General features: G+C 41.1%; 1 protein-coding gene across 2 annotated transcripts in view; it reads right to left on the bottom strand.

Moving 5' to 3' along the window:
• Positions 1-402: 402 nt before the first annotated feature.
• Positions 403-24,445, bottom strand: part of PLB1 (phospholipase B1) — an 82,184-nt gene continuing 58,141 nt past the window's right edge. For both annotated transcript variants that reach the window (XM_071577060.1, XM_071577055.1), the window contains 15 exons: positions 22,911-22,982; positions 20,448-20,508; positions 19,732-19,790; positions 17,225-17,283; positions 16,033-16,076; positions 14,701-14,800; positions 13,280-13,331; positions 11,339-11,419; positions 10,217-10,282; positions 9,255-9,349; positions 8,016-8,097; positions 6,583-6,687; positions 5,099-5,194; positions 1,533-1,607; positions 403-1,047 (listed from right to left, as the gene is read on the bottom strand). In XM_071577060.1, the coding sequence (XP_071433161.1) occupies positions 826-1,047; positions 1,533-1,607; positions 5,099-5,194; positions 6,583-6,687; positions 8,016-8,097; positions 9,255-9,349; positions 10,217-10,282; positions 11,339-11,419; positions 13,280-13,331; positions 14,701-14,800; positions 16,033-16,076; positions 17,225-17,283; positions 19,732-19,790; positions 20,448-20,508; positions 22,911-22,982 (1,269 nt within the window). In that variant the 3' untranslated portion in view covers positions 403-825. The remainder of the gene's footprint in view (positions 1,048-1,532; positions 1,608-5,098; positions 5,195-6,582; positions 6,688-8,015; positions 8,098-9,254; positions 9,350-10,216; positions 10,283-11,338; positions 11,420-13,279; positions 13,332-14,700; positions 14,801-16,032; positions 16,077-17,224; positions 17,284-19,731; positions 19,791-20,447; positions 20,509-22,910; positions 22,983-24,445) is intronic.

The following is a 24,445-nucleotide window of genomic DNA, read 5'->3' as shown; positions in this document are numbered from 1 at the left end:
AATTGGCATTCTGAGTAATACTCATGAAACAGAGTTGCACCCCAGAATGAAAAAGCTTTAAGAATTTGTCCCAGTTTCAGCTGGGGCAGAGTTAATGATCTTCTTAGCAGCTGGTTCAGTTCTGCCTTTTGGATTTAGTATGAGAATAACGTTGATAACACACTGATATTTGAGTTGTTGCTAAGTAGTGCTTACTCTACACCGAGGACCAGTTTCCCATGCTCTGCCAGCAGAAGAAGCTGGGAAGGAACAGGATGAGGACAGCTGACCTGAACTGGCCAAAGGGATATTCCACACCACAGAACATCACACAATATATAAACTTGGGGAAGGAGGCCAGGAGGGGATGATCGCTGATTGGGGTTGGGCATTGGTCAGTGAGTGATGAGCAATTGTATCATGCATCACTTGTTTTTCTTGGATTTTATTCCCCTCTCTCTTTTTTGTTATTCCCCATTTCATTACAGTTATTATTATTATATTTCACTTTATTACAGAGATTAAACTGTTCTTATCTCAACCCATTTGTTTTACCTTTTTCCAATTCTCCCCTCATGCCATTGAGGGAGACTGGGAGGAGTGAGCAAGCAGCTGCATGGCACTTTCTTTCCAGCTGGGGTTAAACCACAACATATTTTGAACTTCTTCCTCCACTTGACTGATCTGCAGAAGCTAACTCAACAGTTCATTTCTGAACAAGGTTATTGGCCCAAAAATCCCTGGGCAACCAAGAAGCTTCATTCATATCCAACAGTTTTTTATTCTGCTACTCTCTGTCACACTGAAGAGCAGCCTCATCAGAGAAAGATGTTTGTTCGACTTGTGTTACAGAGGGGTTGTTTTAATGTTCTTTTCTATGTCAGTCTTACATTGGAGTTTCTTGCTTCTTCTTCGCGTCACAACACAGACGAGTAAGGAACCCACCAGGAGTCCACCTAGTGCAGCCACAATGACAGCCCAGTAGGGGACTGAAGGTACGGTTTTCTCCAAGCTGAAATCTGAATTTCCAAATCCACTATTTTTCCGTGTGAAAAGAAAAGGTTTCTCCTACAAAGGGAGAGCAAAGGTTTTACTGGCCACAGATCACTCAACAGGCAACATGCCAACAATATGCCACTCCCCCTTTCCAAAGTGGAATTGTTGCTCTTAAGACAACCAGCTGTTGCTGCCTTCCCTCTGTCTTAGACCAAACTCTTTCCTGCTCTATTGCCTGAAAGTTCCCAGAAACAATAAAAAAAGGAGCCATCTCAGAATCAGGAGTGATGGCATCATTTCCTAATTTGCTTGTTGCAGACAATCAAATGGAAATTCATAGACTCATTAGAACTGGCTTAAAGGAGAGGATTTCCATTGCAGCGAGGATAATTTTTGGTCTTATATTTTAAGTAGATTTCCCTGTCTCTAACAAAGTGGAAGTGTATTTCTACTATTTAAAGCCTTCACAAAGATACTCTTTTAAAGAGCTTTACCAAAGAGAATAAAAGAGAAAACCAAAAGTAATTAATGGAGAGGACACTTTGGCCTTTACTTACTGGGTTTGGACACTTAAGTTTTGATCTGTCATGGGTAAAGTTGTTGTAAGTCTGCTTTTCACCAACTGGCTCCAGCTGAAAAAGAGAAAAGCAACAGTACACATAATGAATAATTTTTCCCTTCTCAGACTTTCTTGATTTAGACAGTTGCAACTTCTTATCCAATTGTTTGGTGCTTGCAGTAACGAAGAAGTGTGGTAGAAGGTGCATGGGAATGTTTACAAACATTTTAACACTCGTGAACTGAAGACATTGAGAATCTGATGTATTGGCTGCAGAAAAACTCACATGGAAGCAAGAAATAGGAGAAGCCTTTCCTCCTTTTGCTTTGCTCGGAATACCACATACTTTTAAATAGTCTGCTAAAACAACGTGGTTTACTATAGACCCTGTTCTCCACATATACATCTCAACTGTCAGTATAAACCACTAAGAAAAAACCCCACATGACAGATGTTACTATCACATTACTTCAATAAAGGTGCCTAGGTGTCATGGTGATGGGACTGACTTCAAAAACAACACAGAGTTACAGAGATAGGATAAGATGGTGCCAGCCTTTGCAGTCTTCATTCACAGAAGCAATTTCCTGGGAGTTTTAGCTAAATTCACAAGATTGTAAGAAGTGAGTTCAGTAGTGTCTTTTATATTATCAGTTATCAGCTAAGTTGCAACAGCTGACCATAGGCTCACCCCCAGCCCCTTTCAAACTCAAGATAAAATATGTCCAGGCTAAGAGCAGTGCAGTTGTGGTTGGCTGGGACTGCACATACCACCAGTTGCCATAGTTAAACTAACAAGTACAGGCTTGCTCAGCCATGTTAACTGAAGTGTTTACAACTGTTGTATGGACATGCCTGAAGTAATGACTTCAAGATTGGCACATAGGAAACTGCAGAGTTGTCACCCAGCACTTCTGGGAATACAGCACAGAAGACTGCTGCTGCTTCTGCTATTGTCCATACAGGCATTTACAGTCCTCAAGGGATTAAAGTGCCAGCTCAATGCTGAAAAGAAACAATACTGCAACAAGCCCAATGCGATGTGGAAAAAACCCAAATTCTACCCATGAGATTCCCATATGGAAACACTGGGAATACATTCTCTCTCTAGTTCAGTTTAAAAAAAAAAAAAAAAAGAAAAAAAGAAAAAAAGGAAAAAAAAGAGAAGGTAGTAGAAACTGAAAAATAAAGAGATGAACCACAGAAAAATACGACTAGGGGAGGGCAGAAAGCTAACAGGTAAAGAGAAGATGAGAAGCGAAACAGAATGCCAGGTTTTGCTGATTTTTTGGGTTCCTGCTGGACACCTATACAAGTCCTAATCCCTTGGCCTGTCCACCAGCTAAGGTGGTGAAGACTGACACGGCTAGTTTTGTTGCACCTTAAAGGGAACAGCTAAGATTCTGTTGTGGTTATTTGTAACATGTGTGGCTCACATCTTGTAGCATTCTGCCTGCAGTGCGATGGGTTATTTGTAGATAATTGTAACACTTCCTTTGCCAGGGCATTCAGTAAGGATTCTGGCACAGAGCCTAGACAAACGATAAAGTGCAAAATTCTGTAACCAGCCATGCCTGCTTCATTGCTTTGCAATCTGTTCTTCATTAGCTTCTGAGCTTTGACAATGACAGTATCCGCAAGTCCATGAGCAGAAAGGAGAACTTCTAGAAGAAACACACAGCTCCTCTAGGGCATGTGGCAAGCATGGAGGAAGAACATAAGCTAATCATACTGTCCATGTGATCTTCACCTGATGAGGTGAATTTGGGACCAGTGGAAACCCCTTAGGACTGCTGAGTCCTCTGACTTCAGGGAGAAGGAACACACACTGCTTAGCATGAAGTGAAGAGGGCAAAGAACATTAGGAAGAGAGAGAAAGAGACTCCTTAAACCATCCCAATCCCTGCATACCCACGCAGTGGCGAGGCACAGTCTAGCCCTTTGTGTGTGCTGACAAGAATCCATGTCATTTGGCCATAAGCCTACAGCCTGCCGAGCTTTTCAGGGAACAGGGAAACAATACAGCCTTACAGTAAGCTTGCACGGCCTTGCCGTACATGGACTGCAAGGGAAAAGCAGGGATGTGTTACAAGAACCAGATTTAAGTAGTAAACAGTAATATCTTCAGTTGGCATAGACCGACAGATTTCTGAGGGAGGGAATAGTTGTGCTTCACATCAGTAAGACTCTGATCCCTGCCGCAGTAGAAGTGTTCTGTCAATATCCTTATATGCGTAGGAAATGAGTGACAGTCTGGACAGAATAAAACTCTGGTGGCATGGAAAATAAAAGACTGGTGGTGATTCAGGAATGAGTAATGGCCAATTGGAATACCACATGGCAACAGAAACCCAATTTAAGGCTACCATATGTCCAGGTACCATCTCTTTCTTCTTGAAACCTTCAGCCATACTCAGTTTGAATTTTCTCTACATTTGCCTAGAGTTTCTGAGACATCATTAGCCCTGTTTAAGATACGAAGCACAGTGAAGCCCTACCACCCTGCTGTCATCTGGAGTCGCAGACAGGAAGCCTGATGGAAAACAGGCAGATTTGCCATGCATGCACTAATCAATTACTCCCAGCATGTGTGTGCATTGTACATCTACTGCTTTCTATAACCCTGGACCTACAGCTCTTATGCTATATTGGGCAACTGCATGGATTTTGGCCCTGCTTTTACCAGTCCTCATACTCGAGCTTATTCTGTGGCATCCTGTAAGTTTCTTATCTTGCTAAAACTTTTACTTGAATGGAAAAAAAATTCCCCTCCATTTATACTTGTTTCTTGTACAAACCAGGGATACAGGATTTCTGTTTGCACCATGTGTTTGGGGACTGGTGTTTATGAGACAAGAAAAGAAAATGTTGCTGTGGCATAAAAATGCCATAGTCTTCCTTCAAACATGGGGAACATCATGTTAATGAAAGGAACTGCGATCTTGGAGTTATCAAGTCTAGCATGTGCCTCTTACACACTCTTCCAATACTGTTCAAAAGCTATCATATTGCCCAAAATGACAGAAGGAATGTGACTGCAAGCAGAGGCATCATAGGTTTGATGGGGCCCCTGTTAGTTTCAGTGACTCTACTAGAGTTGTCTCAGATACAAGAGTGGGTGGCACAACATGTCCACACTATTAATGGCAGCACAAATACAGTCACATGTATGTTTTCCTAATAAATATAACAGAATTCACTGAAGAAGGGCAAGCTCATTGAACAGACATTTTCAAGAAACCTACAGGACTGAATGTTTAACTAGGTTTATTTTTTTGCTTTAATGCAAATTATTTACCAAATCATAAAGGAATCTTTTATTATCTTAAGCTTATCAGGATTTCTCATTTTGAATCAGCAAAGACTTACACCGTTTCATGTAACATAAGCACTTTGGATTGTGTTCCTAAGCAATGCAGACTGAAAAGAGTCTTAGAGTTGTGCACCCACCTCTTGTTAGGGTATCAGTTTTATGCATTGCTTGGTATTTTGTTTCAGACACCTTTATCATGATTTTTCTAGGTACTGCTACCACAAACACAGAACTAGGTTGTAACCTCTTACCATATTATTCCAGAGAGCCATGGCCATCTCAGCATAGCCTCTTACACTGAAATGAAAGCAGTCTGCAGCAAAGAAACTCAGATCTGGCTTGCTGGTCTGCAGTAAAAGAAAAATATATTTCTCGGCACATTTCAGTCTTTGAGATCTGACATATTACATCTCATAGTGTACTGTACTTGGTATACTCACTTCACAATTTTGGTTATCTTCCTAAAAGCAGTATGTTCATGTTTTGACACTGCAAATCAACTTAGGTATCCTAACTGTGGGCTGATTACTGCATCTTGAGCCCTCCTGTGTAACACAGCAATTTTCATAGCAAAACTAAATTTTTCATTAAAGCAATAGTCACAGCTGTTACACAGACACTGCCATCGACCCACTCTCCACTTTATACAGAAATGATGGAAAACTGCTTACTATGGCTTCTTAGACTTCCATAACTCAGCCTTACAACCTTTCAGGTATTGAGATTTCTGCTGAATTTCAGGCAACATTAAAAATGGTGGGCTTATCCAGCTGTGGCAAATGTCTGACTTAGGGGGGAATTGTCTCCCCTCATCACCACCTGTAAAGTGACCATTGTTCAAATTTGAAGGCTGCCAGGAAAAAAGTGGGGATGGTATGACAAAAGTATCAGTATTATGCCAAACTAGATGGTTTTGACCAGGATTCCTGCTGAATATTTGCATCCCTAACTACACAGCATATATAATCATAGAATCATAGAATCAATTGGGTTGGAAAAGACCTCTGAGATCATCAAGTCCAACCCTTGGTCCAACTCCAGTCCCTTTACCAGATCATGGCACTCAGTGCCACGGCCAATCTCAGTTTAAAAACCTCCAGGGATGGTGAATCCACCACCTCTCTGGGCAGCCCATTCCAATGCCTGATTACTCTCTCTGGAAAGAATTTTTTTCTGATCTCCAACTTAAATTTCCCCTGGCAGAGCTTGAGTCCATGCCCCCTTGTCCTATTGCTGAGTGCCTGGAAGAAGAGACCAACCCCCACCTGGCTAGAACTTCCCTTCAGGTAGTAATATTAATACTAAGGCTGGAAAAAAGAAGCTGAATCAGTGTTTGGTTTCAAAGGCTGCTTCCTATTTCCAGGCTAGGATGAGTCAGGCATTCAAGGGCTGTTCTCCATTTGGAGGAATCCTGAACATAATCCACTGCCTAGACCAGAAGAAAATTGTGGTGAATGCCAATCAACCCCCCTCAACAGTGGAAGCAACATGCAGTTTAGAGAAAGATAGTGCCCAGGTTTAATATGTACACACTATGACTGCTTCCTAAAGCTAAATGGACTCACAGGCAGCACAGCCTTTCCTCGTCTTGTCCTTGGTCACCTCTTATCACAGGTTCCACCCTGTGCTGCTAGACTGTGCAAAGAGAAAACAGCACAGTCCTTGTGGCATGGATCCTTCTGACTTAAATCAAGATATTGGACCTTACATAATGGGAAAGGAAAACAGGACTCACACTATCCATGGGTAACAAGGTGTTTCGGAAAAATGGCTGCATGACAACAGCAAAGTCCTCACGTTTTTCATACCGATCACTGTTGATCAGCTGCAAGGCTCCAGCCTGTATGGAGTGTAGTTATTGAAAACAGAAGGGTTACTTGCAAGGCTCATCTAACGCTTGTCAGCCATCAAAAACATGCATATTACACTACTTTCAGTGTAGGAAGCTGTGAATTATTAGTATAAATCCAGCTAAATGTTATAAAGCAGTCAAGAAAATGGCAAAGAAAAGAATTTGGTTCATGAAGAGATTTTCATGAGTAAAATGCACAGAAGGTGGGAAAATTCAAATAGGTATATAAATAAAAAATAAAAAACTAAGAAGCTGCCTAAGTAGAAGGAAAAACAAAAAAGGACAAAAGCAGTTCAAGCCTCACTTATAGAAACCAATGATGCACAATTGCAATGAGATTAAAATCTACAGAGAATTTTTTAAAAGGAACAAGACCAACATTTTTACAAGTGACAAATGAGTTCAGAGTTCCAACTTGAGGCTGAAGTGTGCTTGATTTATCATAAAGTTATGCTTGAATTAAAATAAACATTGAAGAATTACCTGCCACTTTCAAAAATTATGGTCACAGACATGCAGATGGATAAAAAAGCCCATCTCATTGTTACTTGCCTTCTTATGGGCATAGACTCTAATGGTTTAAACTCTAAAGTCCTGGTCATATCTCAAAACATTCTGATCCCACTTCCTTCATCAAGGAAAATGACCCCTCTATTAGGTTTGTACAAGCACTATTCCAAGGTGAATTTTCTGAACTTTGTCAGATTCACTGGACAACATCCACTGCCAGAGCTGGAATGGATGACTGGATAATGCAGCATGGTCTGATACAGTGATTTCTGTATTCATAAGAACATCGATGGAAAAACCTTCCACTCAATAGCTATTTTTAGCCTCTGTTAATTCTGAGTGAATCTTATGCCTGAGGCTACGAAGTTACTCTCAGATAGCAAGCTGACCCACAGTTCATTTAGTTATGTTTTTCTGCTAAGACTAGCCTCAAAACAACTGATGCAGGGTAATTTGTCACTCTTGCAATGACGTGCTAAATCATATGAGCTATTCATTGGGTTCATAACAGACAAACACATATTGGCAAAGCAGCCATCATCACTAACTCCTTTTAGGCTGTTGAAACAGCTGGAAACAGAACTGGTCTCAACCTACATCCAGCTTAGAACTGAGGACAAATCATAAGGAAATGGGGAAAGACTTGGGCTGCTACTAACTGGTTAGTTTTGATTTGGCTGTAGCCAAGCTATTTCCCAGTTACCCCTCTCTGTCCTGCTGAGGATATGCATGAGAGGAAGGACAGTGAGGGAAGCAATATAAAGAAACACAAGTGAAGATGACCAGTTACAGAATCAAGGTATTACCTGAAAATCTCTGTTAACTCTCTTAATTTCTTGTAGTTCGGGAGAATTTTCCTCAGGGTTTAAGAAACATGGACAAACTTTCCTTCAATAAAAGAAATACTAGAATCAAAAGCCAATCTTGAATAGCACATTAACAGTTCTTCAGCAATGTGTGTCTGATTCAAGAAGTTCAGGATAGGTGCTCAGACCTCACATGCAGAAGGAAAGCCACCTCACTGGCTTAGAAATGGACAGATACTTCAGAAAAAAAATCCCAATTGGACTTTTCAAAATGAACACCTGTCACAGCTGGTAAAAGCTCCAGTATCCACAACTCTTCAGTCAAACACAAAAGGGAATAGCATGCCACACGTTACCAGGAAATCACCTTTGTTAGAATAATGAGAAAACCCACCCTACAAATAAGCTTACAGCAGATTTTCAGTCATTTAGGAGTTTAAAGTTAGAAAAGACAAACTGTTCACGTAGTCCGAGTCCTTGAATCACTGTTTTATTTTAATACCCTCATATCAAGAGGTAATAACTTGAGTTTTACTGAAATGCATCCTGTAGGAATGTGTTTGGAATGAATATAAAGACATCAAGCAAGACAGTCAATTATTTTCCTTTCTACTGAGTTCCAGTAGTTAATCACGTGTATTATTAAAAATCTGTACCTAACTTCATTTGAATTCATTCGGCATCAGCTTCCAGCTATTGGCTTTTGTTATACCTTTCTTTGCCAGGCTAAAGAGCCTTTTCATGTCCATTCTGACTCCTGTAAAGGCACTGCTGCTTTCTAGAACAAGTCCCTCAACCTTCTTGGAGGTAAGATTTTGGTGTCCTTTATTAGGAGTGAGAAGCTGTTCTTTGTTGTGCATTCTGCTGCATGCAGCCCAGCCTGCACCGTAGGTAAGGCAGCACAGGATACACAGAGAGCCATCAGGGATGTCACCCTGTGCCACTGACCAGGGAATGGCTGGGCAAAAAAGGCTTTGAAATTCAGTAGTACAACAGTTACATGTTGACTTGTGCTGCATTAGAGCTGAGAAGTGATAAATCCACCATCTATAGATGTGTGTGTGCCTTTGAGGTGAAGCATTGGAAAAAGTGATAGGAAATTTATGGGAACTACTGCATCGGGTAAAATCTGCAATGCAAGTAACTTGGAAAGCTCAGTGTGGATATCCTACTGCAGAAGTCGAGACTGAGCCAAAAACAGTATTACTATAAAGGCAAAGACCTGTTTTGCTCACTTACTTTGCTGTCAAAGCACACCCTGAAGAGCTTGCTGTGACCTGACGCAATCCAGAAAGCTCCAGCATCTCCACCATGTTGATAAAGACTCTTGGGAGCTGCAGGGATTATAATAACCAGACACACCAAATAACAGAACATGATACCACTACAAAGAGGGCAAGAAGTGCCATCCATAGGTCAGGGAGTCACTGCAAACTGCACTGACTGCAGTCAACGGCATGTGCAAGGATGATGTATAAAGAGAGCAGGAGGGAGACATACAGTGGATGTGAGCTAAAAAAAATTCCAGCAGCTAGTACAAACTAGCTGAAATCACTCCCTGGGGCATTTCTATTTGCTCTAGGGCAGATGAAACTCTGTAGGGTTGGTTTAGTAACCAAAATTGGCAGTAGGATCACGGTATGTTTGGTCCACAGAATGCATGTATGGCCAAACTTCGCGAACGAAGATTTGGGAAGGGCCGTCCCCACGTGGGTGTGCCCTTCCAGCCTGCGCAGTGGATTTTAGGTGAGGCACAGCGTGCGCAGAACTGGCCCCACCGTTTAAGTCCTGAGGTTCATCTGCCATGGCCGAGTGAGCTTGGACAGTGCCAGTGAAGTCCTCAGGACTAGAACTTGCAGCACCCGGCATTTCCCAGGAGCTCTCCCATCCAAGTACTAATCCGGGGCTGAGCCTGCTTAGCTTCTGAGATCTGACGCGATCGGATGTCAGGGAGGCATTTAACTGCCCCTAAGGTCCACAGAATAAATACTGTGAAACACACTTTTCCTGAAACTGCAGCCCACTTTCTCAGGGCATTAGCTAACACAGTTGCTGAAATGCAGCACTGAGGAGCAGTCTGATTCCAGCCATATGAAAGATGACCTTGTATGAAATGTAATCACTGACGATCTACCAGAGGTGAGAAAAACATCAGTGTTCTCGCCAGGAACATAGCTTGCTAGGGTATCTTAAAAGTTTACCTCCTCATAGAAAATATCCAGAGTGTCCTGAAGGTGCTTTATATACTTTTGCACTGAATTGGCTTCCTGTGTTGAAAAGAAAAAAAATTAAAAATTGGATCAGTCTTTTTTTCAGGAACCAAGAAGGGGGTCCATGAGAAGATATACTAACTTGATGCTCCTTTTTTCTTTTGTTGGCAAATATATTTTCAGATCAAGAAGTTTTTTGCCACAAGTACAGAGGTTATATAGTGCTTGTGTTTTTATGTCACTAACATAGTCCCCTAATCTCTGAATAAAATCACAAGGTATATTAACAGAGTCTTTTCCTGATTAATGACTATATAGATCACCTTTTTGGATTTCATGTTGTCTTTTATGGGACACAGACCAGACTAGTTTGCCTTATGAACAGAATAATACCTTTTTTTCCAAACTGCTAATCTGGTGAAATTGATATGATGGCAGTCAGACGCAAAAAAAAAAAAAAAAAAAAAAAAAAAACACAAAACCAAACCCCCCCCCCCAAAAAAAACCTAAGCAAAACAATTTTGTAACTATAGTTATAGAGGTGTATCTCTGGGAATAAATGTTCCAGGCAGTGGAGGTAAGGGAAAAAGAGCAAACCAGAGGACAGTGCCTGGCCATTTCAACATGCTGGGTTCCAGATCCCCAGTCTGTGTCACCTGAACTATTTCAGAGGGGATGACCACTGACAGCTAAAGACGTCTTTTCCACTGTAAACTGATATTATTTCTTTTGGTGTCACTTTGAAGACAGAATTGGGCATCCACAGTAATTACTGTGTGGAGATGTGTTCTGTTGTGTCCCATAACAACATGCCTAAGACATCTAAGACACCACACTGATTGCTGTGTCCAGTTAAGCAAGGAGTTTATTCTTGGTGTTTTGTTCAATATAGGGCAGGTTCCCAGCTCTTCAATAATACATTTCTGCAGAGCTGCAGTGCCCCATTATTAAAAGCTGTGCACTTGTTTCTGATACAATACAGATGAAAGGAGCAGGACTTTAAGTGCTTTTCAAACAAAGAGGAACTTTGGCTCCCTAAGAGAAAGGTTATATTTCCAGGGCTGGTCTCCTGCCAAACGCCTGGATAAGCATGCCTAATTCAGAGATACAAACCTTGTCCAAGCAGTACTGGCACAGGTCGCTGCCTCCAACAAGGACAGTGATCAACTTCCAGTCTTTCTTGAAGTTAATTTTCTAGTGGCACATAAAATAAACAGATTGCTTAGGCATGCAGAGGTAACATTCACAAATAGAGCTAAGTGGGGGACAGACAGCAGGGCAGAACAAAGGAGGTATGCTGAGTTAATCTGGCAAAAGAAAAGCATCTCTCCAGGGGGAAAATGTGAACTGTTTGCTAGTCTACTGCAGTTCACCTTGGCTTTTGTGAGGAAATTCCCTTCAGCAGACAAGATCTGTCAGGGTAACCAAGCATGGAAATATGTCTGTGGCAGCAAGTGTGCCTAAATGAGTGTTAGCTTCAGGACAGGGATGGACAGGAGAAATTCGCCAGCCATGGCTGAACAGTGCAGGCAGCGTGGGGATAAAGCAGTGTGGGAGAGGAGGCTGGAGTGACTCATGAAGCTGTGGAACTGGAGCTGCTGGGGATCCCTGCCAGCTGGGCAAGTATTACCCCATGGCCAGGAGGGGCGAGGGGTGCCCCAGGGAATAGACAGCTGGATTAAAATAGAAGAGTCCAGGAGGCTGGTGACTTCACTGAGCTCATATAAGGGCAGCTGCAGCATCCACGTCACCACAAGCTAACAATAGGCCCTGCTGAGAGCTGGATCTCATCAAAACATTTTGTAACATTCAGTACAAAGAAAGGAATCAAAGGCAACTATTTTTAGTGTGGTGCATTTACATAACAAACATCTGCGAAACGATCCCACAAACAGAGGGAGGGCCTGGGAATCACCCACAGGTCTGAATTCCCCTCTTTAAACAAGCACTTTGCTCGGAAAGCCCTTCGTGAAGAGGCAAAGTGTGGCAAGGACACACCTCCTCCTTTTTTTTTTTTTTTTTAGATGCATAAAAAGCTGTGAATAAAACGAAGCTGTAGAGCCTCTTCTATTCTATTGAAGATCCAGGCCGGCTCCCTTCACTCTGCCAAACAATTGGTAATGCAGAGTAACTGACAGCGGGGTGAGCATGCAGCATCCATCAAGAGTGCTGGCATGGAGAAACACATGCTTGGACAAATCCTGCTTATTCAGTACCTTCCGTTTCCATTCAGTCTGAGCCAAGGAGCACCAGGCACTCCCATTCCCGTAGAGGGAATGTTCTTCCTGAACCAACAGCTCACACCCAGACAGTCATCCACTCAAATTCAGCCAACACTTGGAGCAGGGCAGCCTTGGGTTTCTCACAGATTTCTTCCCCTCATCCCCAAACTGCAGCAGCAGCCACTGAATTAAAGCAAGTCATCTTTTGGTGCCCTTTGTAGCCCTCAGTGGAGCTGGCACAGCAGACTGGTCCACAGTGCTAGATCCCCAACTAATTCCCTAAAAGATAAAGATGTGACAGGGATTCATCCAACTCTGAGGTTTCTGGTCACTCGTTACTTATTTACCTACTCAAAACCAGAGTTTCAGATGGCTTATTCTCCTCCAAAGACTTCTGTAGTCCCTGTTCCCAGTATTGTGAATAGTGGGATTCATATTGGTGTGCAGATACCTCCTCCAGCAATTTTACACTCAGACTTTATGACCTTCACTTTGAATGTTGCTACTCAGCTAAGGAGTTTTGTGATCTCACCAGAGCCTTCAGATTTCTCATCTTCCTCACTACCATCCTTACATCATCTGCCTGCACTGCACCCTACATTCCTCTCTGCCTCTGTGTGTTTGCATCTTTCCTGCATGGATTTGTACAGGTAAATTATAATCACCTAAGGGCTAATTTGTCTGGCACATTCATCTTGGAAAGCACAGTAGAGACAACAACACTGACTTTTCTTTCATCAGTAAAACACTCTTCATGACTCAAGCTCCTATCAATTAGAGTCATCTCCCAGAGACCAGGAGAGCACTGAGGGCTTGCCCAAATTCCACTTACCGAGCTGCTTCTCATCAGCTCCACCAATTCACGTGCTTGGGCTGGCATGTTGCTAGAGAGAGAGAGAGAGGACAGATTTTAGATGTGTGCTCTACAAACACATCATCTTCTTGGTCTCCCAATCCTCATTTCAGGGAATCTTAGGATCAGAAGAAGTCAGTATAAGGAAAATTGTGCCTCAAAAGGATGAGCACATTGAAGGACCAAGTTGCACAAGTGAATAATCTGTTCCGAAAGGACTTGAGCTGGGATGACTGCCAAGTGGCAGGCAACTGGTATGAGTTCTTCCCATCTCAGACTTGGCTTAAGTGCATTTTGTTTGGAAAAAAACACTAACACCCAGATGCACAGAGGCATTTAGTTGCATAAAACCCTTCAAAGCCTAGTGGGGGATTTTGGTGCTTACACAGATGCTGGGCACCTAACCAGCCTTTCTGACCTGGCCTTAAATTCCTATGGTTTGTCTTATGGCTGGAAGACACTACTTCTGTGGTGGGACTGCCAGGCTGGAGATTCCCAGTCCAGCTCTGGCCAAAACACAAACCACACTGAGACACCAGCTGGAAATGAGTTCCTGATACACTACAGTAACACTGTTCTTGAGCTAATAAGCCCTGCCTCTCTCCACCACCCACACAAACGCAGTGACATTGTTTGGATTCCCAGAACTATATTGATCATGCTGAGTCAGCTTTGCTTGGGGCATCCATGAAATATTTATTAGTTACACAGGCTTTGCTAGCTATCCTAAAATTGTTTTGCAGCAGATCTAATAGCTGCTAAAGGTGTCACAAAAAGTCTTGAAAACAAATTCCAGGAGTACCATGGAAAAGGCACAGTGTACACCATACAGACTCTTACACATTTTGGTTCTCAGCAGACTAGTAAATTTTTTTCTTCAGGAGGAGAAATTAATTAATTCCCAGCTGCTCATTCTGTTATTTTCATTTGCACTGCAAATAGGGATAGTTTTTAATGCCATTAGCAGTGGGCTTCTATTTGTTAATTTGAGGCACATTTCTCAGAAATCAAGGAATAAATGGGAGATGCTCATGAATTTTGTCTCATTACAGATATTGCCTGACAGTGAATCAGGGACTTGCATACTGAAGACTGAGCAGAAGAAGGTGCTGATAGAATTAGAACCATAACTAAGGCATTGGCTCAAAAATTATGACTAGAAATCAAACAAAGAAAGAAAGTTTGCTTTTGATTTAGAAAAAAAATACAAATAAATCGCCCCAATATTGAATTGAATAAAAAGAAAATCAAACCCACAATTACAATCATCAGATCACAGAAACATGCTCAGTACAAGCAGGTCACCAGTACTAACTCAACCTGGACATGCATCTCAAAGGTAACCTGCCAGGACATCAGTTCTCACTCCTTTGCCCTTTCTCATTTGTGACTGTGCTTACCGGGCTGTGGCATTTCTCTCTGCAACGTTGAATCCAGCTGTTTCCTTGGAACTGCCAGTGGAGAAGCCAAAGAGGTTCGGATTGAATTTCTTCAAAATGTCTTAAAAAGAAAAAAAAACACAGTATGTTTAACCATTCACAGTACAACTAGCACCATTGCCTGCTGCAGAAGCACAAGCCAATTGAGTGGTTATAATATGGACCTGAGTTTTCTCTTCATTCACTGTGACTTTATAGAAGCTACAGACACACCTGCTTTGGAGACTCTGGTTACTGTCCTAACTTCATCACTGCAACTATTTCTCTCCATGGGCTTAAGAACTGGGGTCTGATGGCCTAGGAGATACACAGGTCCCAGGAAACTCACCAGTCTTGAATTAAAGTGTCAGAGTATTTGTGGTTACTTTCTTTCATGTACCAGTAGATGCTCTGAATATGGTCATCTACCTTTCACTCCTCCTAGATAATGATATTTACAGTACAGAAAGGATTTTATTCACTTTCCTAGATTACACTGAAATTCTCAGTGGGGAAGCATGATGTCTGAGCACTGTTGTTATTACTGTGTGTGTTTCAGTGCTGCCTGAAACCACTTTATAGAGTATCATTTATAATGCATAAATGAATTCTGCCTTCTATTTTTCTTTAAACACAGTGCATTATACAAGACAAAGCATATCAGATTTTATTACCAACAATGTCAGATATTGTTAAACTGCTTCACAGCACAGATCACATACAAATAGATCAACCATTGTAAACCAAGTCCCTTCCAATTTATTGTCACACTGACCACTTAATGGTTTCTATGGCAACTACAGGGACCAATTACATAGAACACTAGGGCAAGAAATATATAGTATTTTTAGATTTTTTTTTCAGTGCTATGTAGACTTAAAATCATCAGGAAGAAGTATAGCCTTGTAAACAACCCTACCTAGATGGACTGCTTATTGTTTCATAACCCTTAATTTTCCCACAGCCATTACAGTCAGTCACTGGAAAGCACAAAACAAAATAAGAGAGGAGAAGGTCTGCCATGAACTTCTATCACCTTCAGCACATTTACTCCTAATCATTTTGGTCAAAAGAATGGTACAATCACATGCAGGTCCTGTGATATGGAGGGCTGAGTCACCTTTATAGCTAATCAGGTCAGTCTGGGTTTCAGCTGTGACTCAACTGAACTGCTCAGATCCACATAAGATGGACATCCTCACTGTTGGCAAGGAAAGAATGATAATTTTCAAATGTTTCCTGGTATCCACTTAAAAGACTTCCAGTACGATAACCAATTTTTGCTTTTCTCACATTTATTTTTTAAATACTCACTAGGTAAAGTAGCCTGGATCTCCAGGGTCTCATCACCTCCAATACTACAAAGGGAAAGAACAAAATCACCAAGTAGGGTTAATCCTGCAACCATCTGTCTTATTGTCACCATATGTTGTTGCAGTAGCCCAAGAAGGAAGAAACAACCCCTCTAAAACCACTAATTTCAAACAGTAAGGAGATAAACCACAAGAATTCAGGGAAAGTAGTGAAAGGATATTTCACATTAAATAAAGCAGAGCATCAGCTAAGATAAAAGCTGTGCCTTCAGGCTGGGAACAGAGAGTACTGGGAGAACTGATTTTTCATATGGAAATGCTGGGATGCCCATCATACAAAGGCATATTTCCTCACTAAAGTTGCTCCATATTACTTTGCTGAAACTACATTTATGTGCAGTTATGCACAGCCTGCATTAAGTGCTCCTTAACCACATATCTGCAGTCCTCCAGTGCTAATTATGCAAAGATCCTATGCCTCTACCATTTAAAACTTGTCTGTGTGCATAGCCAATACACTCTTATACCATTTCTGGCAGCCCCTCCTGAAAATAATCCATGCCTGCAGGTACATACAAAAGGGGAAGGAAAGAGCAAAAAGAAGAATGTATACAGGTGCACATGCTTATCAACAACATCTGCCCACAGAAAGCAGGCAGTTTCCTTCCACTCTAGCATGGATATTGAGATTCATACCCTCTGATGTGCATTGTCTTTGTCCACTTTGCAATAACAAAGATGTTTGGAATATCTTCATTGAATATGCATTCAGTGCTTTTGCCACCTTCATGCCAATCCACACTCACTCAGACTTTCTAGCATTAGACAGTGCAGTAGATAATCACAGCAACAGCAACATTTTGAATAAACTCCAGAGAGACTAGCAAAAGGCTAAAGGAATTCATGCATTAATAATCCAGTACTGTCACACAGGACCATGCTGGTAGCAATCAGGTCTGGTTACAGAAAAAAAAAGCATCAAAAAGCCCACAAAAACAAACATCAGAAAGTCTACAAGAATCACTCTCTTTCTCTTCCAGTCCTGACTCCTCCAATCCTTACCAAGTAATACTTGCTGTCAGCATCCTACCCCTGCATTTTCATACATAAGTATGCAACTGCACAACCAGGTGACCCACACACTTTTAACTGTGTGGACAAAAATAGAGAAAGATAAAAGTGAGCATTCTCACCTCCAGGAAAGTCCCCTCCAATCTGTTTGTAGGTCAGGTGTTTTGGCTCCTACTGCAGTCTGGAAAAGATGAAAAGAACAACATATAAAATGCTAATAGAAAAATCTCCTACAAATTTAGGCAAGACACAAATCACATTTTGAAAGTGTTGAAGTATTTTGGTAAGGTTACTCTGCATCCAGACAAGCTTTTGCAATAAATGGTCCGCGTCTTTATTCACCACCACACACTGGCCTCTGGGCAGCCCTGCAGCTCTGATGTTTCAGTTTCATATGATTCCCCTCATATGCAAAACCAACTCATTTAGACAGTAGAACCGTGGACCATCAGAGGAGACACCGTCCAGCCAGAGGACATCAGACTGTAAGGTCAAGGACATTAGGCTTTAAAACTACTACTTTAATACTGTTTTAGCAACTCAGTGCAACCCATACTAACATAAAGAGCTTCATATTTGTTTAGATTTTTCTGATGGAAAATGCTTCATCCTAGCATTTCCTGAACAAGATGATTTTTAGACACTTAATGATCCAGGAAAAAAGCCCTAAACCCTGATGAAAAATTCCCAGCCAGTTTAAGCCGTACATAAATCAGAAGTGCTGCTTTTTAATCTGCCAAGAAAACAAATCTTTGGTGTAAAATCCACTCTTTCTCTTCCAGCTCCAGTCTGCTAGTCTAACATACAGACTTGATGAGACTTGATGACAGGATTCTTTTTGCCAGTACAGATAAGCACGTTGGCGTATCTATTGCTTTCATGGTGCATTGCTGCTGAGAAGTCAGACAGATACATCCTAGTCAGTGACATGACTAAATTGCTCAATGTTTCATTATTCTTCAAGTGCATCTAGACTGACAACAATCTTCCTGCCTGCATTGTGAACTTTAAAATCTTTCAGAATTAAATAAATTAGTACATAAAGCCATCAGAACGAAAAGCTTTGTGATGAATTGAAATAGCTTACAGGACCGGGACAGATCTGCAGCAAGGTCAGCACCCTGACTTGCAGGGTCAGGACAGCAGCTGTGAAAAGGGGTTCTTCTACAGCTTTATGGTTTCTTACTGGTTTAACTTAATTTTGTGTTCTTCCAAAAGCCATGGTACAAATTCAGCCATAGACAGTGACTGCACTCAGGAGGAAAATCAAGGCCTTTGTGGGCTTTGCTGCTGCTGTGCCAGGGATGGTTATGCACTTCCAAGCACACACTGCCTGCTGCTGTACCATTCTCTGTGGGAAGTGTGTGTATGTGTGCACATGTGGGAAATACTCTGCCATTTTTTCTGCCCCCCTAGATAAATCACTTAATAAACCCCTCTGTGGCAATGGCAAGAAATAGGAACTACATGAATAATGGCAACATGAGAATCTGCCTTGCTGAACTCGAGACACACCCTCGAGCATCATAGTGTGGACCTTTATGACTAGGACTCCCTGAGATATTTCATGTTCTATAAGAATTAAAATTCTTAAAATAAGAGGTATGTGCTAGTGCATAGGTCTAGCAATAGATGTAGCGGAGGAAATAAAGCAATTAATTTTAAGAGTCATGGCAATGGATAGGAGGGAGACTTTTAGGGTCTTTACTGAGATCTTCTAAGAAAAGCTCAAAGCTCAGCAGCAGGGAGGAAAGTGAGGATTACATCAGGTCAAGCAAAATCAGTTTCAGGGCTAATGAGGAGGTGCATGATGCATAATGAAGACATACACACCAGCCTGTGAGATAAGCCTGATCATCTGAGGGCTTCAGTCCCTTCAACTCCCTCTGAGCTCAACAGGAGCTGAAGCTGCTAGAATGAATATCAGTGTAGCTCAGGAGTTAAAATTCATGGGAACTGTTGACACGAATGTTTGCTTCCATCCCATGCCAGAACAATTCTATAGTGCTGTGCAATTCTGGAACTTTTTCTCAGAAAATCTCAGTGCAGATCTGCACTATTCCCTGTGATTATTTTCTGGGGGCCTTTTTCTTTTTTTTTTTTTTCAGCTTGCATTTCTTGGTACTTGAAATATATCAGAGCTTTAACTGGAAGATATCTAACACAAGAAGCAACATCTGAAGGCAAAATTCTGAAATACAGAAGTACTACAATTATCTCAAGTGAGAAGCATTTCATTCTGCAATCAAATATTTCCATGAGAATTTTCATCAAAATCTCTCATTGTGCAAAAAATTTCAATTACTTTTTTTTTTTTTTACATGACAAAAGACTATTCCTATAAGGCAGCCACTTCCCTTTCAAAAACACTTGAATAAACTGCGTGCAATAGAGAATGGGATCCCATTTCTGTCCTGGCCTGAATTATTCATTGCTGGATTACTCAATTGCCAGTGTCACTCATATCCCTTCAGGCTATTTCTTTGCAAAGGGAACCAGGTAGATGAGTTTTGCTTTGCCGAGCCAAAGCAATTTGCTTTTTATCTGATGATGTCTGATATGACAACACCTAGGTAGAAATTGACAATCGCTCTTCTCACTCTCAACTTGAGAATACTGCAGTACTCACGGTCAGGGAATCTCCCAGTGCTCCTACGACTCTGATGTCAGCAGGTCGTAGCTCATGTACTAAAAAACAGCAGGAGAAGAAAAGCAGCATTACTGTCAGCTGAGAAGATAATGTTTAACAGAATAAAGATGCAAGATTTAGGTTCCAATCTGATGGCATTTGTAGGGAGAACAAGCCTCAAGTTCTGTGTGTCAGCTAGGCAAAAGGCATATTATGCCTTCTTCCCTTTGCTTGTACCAGTGTACTCAACTAACATGGAAAGCTGAAACTTAAAACAGCTTAGGAAAAATATGCTTACAGATACATATATTTAATATTCTTTAATTGACTTACAGGTTTGGGTCATAGATCAGTATTTCCTATTAAAAATCTCCCTCTAAAGCCTTCCAACTATACACAGCACTAGTATAGGTTTCAACTTGCTGAGCCACCAACCTTCCTACGCAGTGTTAATCTGCCGTGTTGCTGTATGATAAATGATGTGCATGATATATATATACGATAAACGTGATCACATTTATCCACAGAGAGCACACCTGTTGTTATGCAGAACTTATTGTGCATGGCAAGACAGACTTTCTTCCTTTGCTGCTGCATCTATCAGCTTTTATTGCTTACTTTCCATCTAAGATGTGTCATTTCAACATCTTACTATTTTAGGAAAAAAAGATGAAATCTTTCCTATCTTTGATTTTAGCTTAGGAGTTCTTTCTCACCTGATGTTGGGACATGACTAGATGGAGACTGTTCAGGACACGACAACTCACTGCCCCAATTCTGAAATGGGAAATTACAAAAGGATTTCATCTTATGGTTAAAAGATAATGCAGAATTCTTATACAATTTAGTTGTACAGTGAAGGGTAAAATTAAGGTGCCGATCCAATTTTGGTGCCTATATAGCTCAACAGTTTTCTTCTCCTCCTCTTTGTGGAATACTATCCGAACAATAATTACTTTTGGTGACATTTTCTAGCCAAAGCATAAAATTTTTGGAAAAGCAAAACACTTCATCACAAAAATATTGCTTATGATGAAGTTTTCATAAAAACAATTATTTTTTTCTTCTCTCTACAGCCTGGAGATTTTGTGCATGACCTAAATGGTGAGGTCTCCAGTTTTGAAGTCTTGCTCTGTCTCCAAAGACATTACATGCAAAACATCCCCCCCTCCCCCCCAATAAAATACCCAAAATCCCCCAAAAAACCAAAACCCAAACAAAAATCCTTGCAAAGACATAATGTTATAGTAACGTATTTTATTAGTAATGTAGCATTATTGTATTAGCCAATGAAGGGTCTGAAACTTAAGTCTTATGAGGAGTGGCTGAAAGAATTGGAATTGTTTAGTCTGGAAAAAATGAGGCCCGAGGGAGACCTTGATGATCTCTACAACTACCTGAAAGGAGATTTTGGTAAAGTAGGACTTGCCCTGTTCTCCCAGGTAACATGAGCAGGTCAAGGGGAAATGGCCTTAAGTTGCACCAGGTTTGACATTAGGAAAAATTTCTTCACTGGAAAGGTGGTTAAGCACTGGAACAGGCTTCCCAGGGAAGTGGTGAAATCACCATCCCTGGAAGTGTTCAACAAACAAAGCAGACTTGGAACTTTGTGATATGGCTCAGTGGGCATGGTGGTATTCAGTTCAAGGTTGGACTTGATGATCTTGGAGGTCTTTTCCAACCATAATGATTCTATTACTATATTATTATTCCCCATGTAGCTTACTAGGAACCTATTATTTTCTGAGAAACTTTCAAGAAGGGTTTGCTTTCACTGAAAAAACTTTGAAGCTTTAAAAGTTTCAGTAAAGAAAATTGTCAGGCTCTAAATATCATACATTTATATAGGTGATATAATAGTTATTATATGCATTCCACCAGTTGAAGAAATTGAATCAACCACACATGACAGAACATCTTGGTTCACCAGCAAAGACAGCAGACAAATGTGTCACCCCTGCTTTTTGGTAATGAGCAACAATATTAGCTAAGAAGGCAGCAAGGGAAAAACTACAATTGTTATAAAAGCCAGTCCTTGTAGGAGCAAGGACAGTTGCTTACAATGATGTAAGGGCCAGCCCTGTTTGAAGCAGGGGGGCAGACAAGAGATGTCCTGAGGTCCTTCCAACCTCAACTGTTCTGTGATTGCACAATTCTACCACTCAGGGTGAAAAAAAAATCTATCAGCCATTAAAATGTGGTTGCAGAGGCTAGAAAGGACAGCTGGGCTTATTTTCAAAACAGAGAGGAAACTGTTCCTTTACTCTTTCTGTACTGTTCTTTTCCTTTATCACCTCAAAAGCTGTTGCTGCTGAGATTCAATGGAAATGTGAGACCTACCCGTTAAAAGTGTAACTCTAGCTCTAGAGATAAAAATCCCATTGAATCCTGCAAACTGTGGCTTGCTAAAAACCATAACTGTTACTCTTTGTAACCCTCAAAGCACCCACAGATTTTGATAATTGGGCTAGTCATGAGGAGCCCCAGTATGGCAAACGAGCCCACAGTTCATTGTGACTGCCAGCAAATAACTGCTCTGTTTCTTCAAGTCCTACACACAATGCTTGTTTCTGCAGCTTGTTTAATCTACCTCATGATAGTTGCTCAGTCACGGTGGAAACTGAGTCCCTTTGAAAATGGGATCCAGTCACCTTTGTATCTGGCCACATATTCAATATGTAAGGGTGACTGCCCTCTACAGGTTAAACTCACTTGAGTATATGGAAGTACAATGGCTCAAGAACAGAATATCTAAACCTTCCTCAGATTACAGAGTCACAGAATATGCCAAGTTGGAAGGGACCCACAAGGATCATTGAGTCCTGGACCTGAACAGGACCACCCCCAAGAGTCACATCACCTGCCTGAGAGTGTGATCCACGCACCTCTTGAACTCTATTTGGGGGTCAAGATTCTAAGCTAACTTCTCCAAACCGTGTGAAACTTGTCATCCGAGTTAAGAATGCATCCCAGGTTACTTACCCATACAATTGCAACAATTTTGTTTGGCTTTTAGGAAAACATTTGTTTACACAGGAAAAAGTGCAATGCAAGATAGACTTCCCTTTTTGAAAACTAGTAATAATTTGTGCAATGTAGAAATTCAGTATGATGTGTCAACAGCCATCAGATGCAGCTTTGCAGTTTTCCTAAAATGCAGCGAAAGATGCAACAATTACCTCTATTGGCTCTCTAGTGGGCTCCACAGGTGTGTAGTTGCTATTCTTGTATGTTCCCAGGAATGGTTTGTTCTGAAGAAAGAGGAAACAAAAATAAGAGAAATAAGAGAAATTGGCAATAAGAACAAACCATAGCAAGTGATACTACAGCTTCATATCACCAAGAAAGTAATTGTCTGAGCTGCAAAATTAGAATCTGGATTTTGAAACCATGCTCCTTTCTTAAAATTCATAAAATTTGTGTTTAGAACCTTATGGCAAAAATTACATATGGCAGATGCCAATTTCAGTTTAGCGTTTTCCTCTCCTAACCTTCCACAATTAGACTTTATTAGATGTTTAGTCCATTCAAAAGACATGGATGTAAAGTCTAGAGAAACCTGGGCAGATCTTCCAAGTCAGCAGAAGGGAGATGAAAGATTGCTTACTGAAAGGATCATTCTTCCCTCCAAGAGAGGTTGTAGAAATTGCATAGTTATTTTTGCCCCCTGCCAATGCAGCATACATTTAGGAAGGCATGCACATCATATAGCCTAAAAAAATGTCACCTGGATGGCCACTTATCTCAATTAAGAAAAAATCCAGTGTCTGCATAAGGAGATCTTAAAAAGCACTAAAATTAGAAGGCAGGGTTTTACTGTCCGTTAAGTCACCTCAGAGCAAATAATTTTCCATGGCTACTGGGACCTCTATCAATGAATTTTTCAAAGCACTGTGGGCTTACCATTCATGCAAACAATGGTCACATATCTTTTCAAGGGAATGTAAAACTTTTCTTTGCTCACTTCTGAAAAGCAGTATCTTTGAATAAGAGCGGATGGAGGGAAAAGTACAAAATCCACGTTATTTGGCACTGAAGAAGTTGCTGACATAATTTAAGCTGTCTGGAAAGAATACTGGGTAAAGGAACTAGGATCAATTTGAGCAAATCTGAGGATTTCTGAAATATGCTGATTAATAACTCAGCAGATATTTTTGTGACAGGATGGACACGATATGGAAAAAACCCTCCTGTATAACTTGAGTACCTTTCTCTAGAATTGAGAGAGCAACTCAGCTCTCTGATCTGTTTAGTTCTTTTGCCTCCTTGTTGAAACTGCTGAAGAAAGGGAGCCAATTATTGCTGCCTGCAGCGGTCATTTCCTTGTGCTGATACCTAGCAACTGTACTGCAAGTTCAGCAGCTTGTTTTCTAACTGCAGAAGTAGCTTCCAAAGAGTCTGAAGCATCCCTGATACGGATGAGACCAGGAAAAGCAAACCGCCGCTAATTCAAGACATACATAATCTGGGTTTTCCAAAGCTGCTGTGGTGCCTAAACCCTGTGGATTCTAGTAGGAAAGTTAAAGCAGTGCATTCTGGTTTTTGCTGCTTGAGCTGCTTCTGTACTTCACAAACAACAAAACACAACCTCTGCTACCACTGAAACACTCAAAATAGCATGTTGTCAATCAGTATTCATGGCACAGCAAGATGGCAAGGGGACATGAAAGCAGGTACATGAGAGCACAGGTTGTTCAGAGGTAAGCAGAGTTTA

Source organism: Pithys albifrons, chromosome 2, assembly GCF_047495875.1.
Source record: "Pithys albifrons albifrons isolate INPA30051 chromosome 2, PitAlb_v1, whole genome shotgun sequence".
In the NCBI taxonomy this organism is placed as follows: Eukaryota; Metazoa; Chordata; class Aves; order Passeriformes; family Thamnophilidae; genus Pithys; species Pithys albifrons.
This window is presented reverse-complemented; position numbering and strand designations above follow the sequence as displayed.